Raw genomic sequence first — 2,500 nt, forward strand, 5'->3', positions numbered from 1 at the left:
GCAACTCCAGCGGCTTCTGTGAATACCTGCCTCCAGGTAAGCATCTGATCCGCTCCACCGTGATGATGCATCGCACCGCTTTCACAGGAGAATAAGAACCATGACTCACACACCACCTGGGATGTCATTACAATCTGTCGGCTGTACGAAACTATGACGCAACACAGCGAAGCCTTAAAGGGATATTCCGCCATTTTTGGAAATAAGCTCATTTCCCACCTCCCCTCGAGCAAAACAATCCATATTTACCTTGTTCCCGTTCATCCAGCCATTCTGTGAGTCTGGCGATACAACTTTTAGCTTCAGCCTAGCATAGATCATTGAATCGGATTAGACCATTAGCTTCTCGCCTGCTAGCTTCATGTTTAAAAGTGACTACGATTTTTGGTAATTTTCCCATTTAAAACGTGTCTCCTCTCAAGTTAGAAAGTGCAATAAGACCAACTGAAAATGAAACCTGGCGTCTTTCTAGGCTGATTTGACATGGAACTACACTCTCATCTGGCGTAATAATCAAGGCAACTTGCAAACTACTGGCACTACTACTGCTTGTTGTCTATGGGGACTATTTTCAGATGCTGCGTACGATATCACTGCGCCTATGGTACGTTTGCAAGTTGCCTTGATTATTACGCCAGATGAGAGTGTAGTTCCATGTCAAATCAGCCTAGAAAAACGGCAGGTTTCATTTTCAGTTGGTCTTATTGCACTTTCTAACTTGAGAGGAGACACGTTTTAAATGGGAAAATTACCAGAAATCTTAGTCACTTTTAAACATGAAGCTAGCAGGCGAGAAGCTAATGGTCTAATCCGATTCAATGATCTATGCTAGGCTGAAGCTAAAAGTTGTATCGCCAGACTCACAGAATGGCTGGATGAACGGGAACAAGGTAAATATCGATTGTTTTGCTCAAGGGGAGGTGGGAAATGAGCTTATTTCCAAAAATGGCGGAATATCCCTTTAAGGAACAATTTAGTTCGGAAATGTCATAGTTGTCACCAAATGTTGCCGCACGGGGTGGTTTGGGCATTTTGGAGGAGATATTTTTAAGAAAGTACATTGTTTCAAGTTTCATTGAAGAGCAAATTCCGGCAGTAACAGCTGTTCCCACAGTCAGGCTGATAGGAAGGCAGAAGCAATTTCAAACCAACCCACGAGGCTTCTGTACATCGAATCGTGTGTACTGTTCTTGTTACCAGTGATGAAGGGATACATAAACAAAACAAACAGAAAAACAACAGAAATTATCTAAACAGTTCTCAGAGCGGCTCGATCGTCCTTGGCTCTGCAGGTGGTGTTCGGCGGTAGCTTTTATGCAGCGCGTCTCCTAAGTTTTAGAACGAGGGTTTTTTAGACCGCTGAGTTTTTAGAACGTCTCCAACCTCTGGAGGCTCTTTGTGGGCGGAGCCAGTGGTGCGATTGTGGTCGTGGTTCGGAGGCTATCGGACAGGGATCAGGTCCTCTGGAGGCTTTTTGTGGACAGAGCCGTGTGTGTGTGTGTGTGTGTGTGTGTATGTATGTGTGTGAGGGCGGTGGGTTTGTGTGTGTGTGTGTGTGTGGGCGCGCGTGAGTGCGTTGTGGTTCGGAGGCTATCTGACACGGATCAGGTCCTCTGGAGGCTTTGTGTGGACGGAGCTAGTCGTGCGGGTGTTGGTTGCGGTTCGGAGGCTATCGGGTCGGGATCGGGTCGGGATGGGCTCGTCTGGACTGCAGCGGCGCCGGTGGAGCTGAGGTAGCCGTGGTGATTTTACGGTCCAGAGGCAGGTGCATCTCTCCTGCGCCACTGACACTGCACTGCACTTCATATCACTGGGCTCCGAGGCAAGCATTTGAATGATGTGTGTGTGTGTGTGTGTGAGTGCGCTGGTTTGTGTGTGTGTGTGTTTGTGTGTGTGAGTCAGGGTGGGAATTAGACCAAGGCCATGCGGCCATGGCCGCCATTGCCCTACACTTTGGCCTTGATGCCCCGTGAAAAAAAAACCATCATGCGGCCACAGTGGCCTTTATGCCCCTGACTTAGGGTTACCAACCATTCAGTACGGAATCGTCCCGTATTTGACACATAAAAGTCTTGTTCCGTATTGAACTGATACGGAACGCTCTTTGCTCTTTGATTGAAATTAGGTCCGTGCTTCACCTGATAATTTGCTGCGCAATTGATCACACAATCGCGGACCGACAGAAAAAGAAAGCAAACGTTACTGCAATCAGGAAGAAATGCTAGCTAATTCGATGTGATTAAACATAGAGCCATACGATTAAGTAGTGGTATGAGCTTTCATTGAATGCATGTGTGCGCGCGTTTGCGTGACAGAAACTGAAACTACATGATATCAAAGCTCTGCTTCAACCTGTCGGAAGGCTATTTAATTATTCAACAACATTTAATAGAGCAACGTGGATTCCCGCAACTTCCATACAAACAGCGCAAACATTGTTTAGCATTGACTGTTGTTTACCGGTAGTCAAATATGAACATAACATGGTCAGTGAATATAA

At 46.4% G+C, this 2,500-nt stretch overlaps 1 protein-coding gene across 1 annotated transcript in view; it reads left to right on the forward strand.

Annotated features, from left to right (window-relative positions):
* The window catches only part of chrna11 (cholinergic receptor, nicotinic, alpha 11), a 55,299-nt gene that overhangs the window by 13,976 nt on the left and 38,823 nt on the right, over positions 1-2,500 (forward strand). Inside the window, exon 5 of the mRNA XM_062529725.1 lies at positions 1-36. This exon is cut by the window's left edge and continues 44 nt beyond it. Coding sequence (XP_062385709.1) covers positions 1-36 — 36 coding nt within the window. The remainder of the gene's footprint in view (positions 37-2,500) is intronic.

The sequence above is a fragment of the Sardina pilchardus genome, chromosome 24 (genome assembly GCF_963854185.1).
Source record: "Sardina pilchardus chromosome 24, fSarPil1.1, whole genome shotgun sequence".
Lineage (NCBI taxonomy): Eukaryota > Metazoa > Chordata > Actinopteri > Clupeiformes > Clupeidae > Sardina > Sardina pilchardus.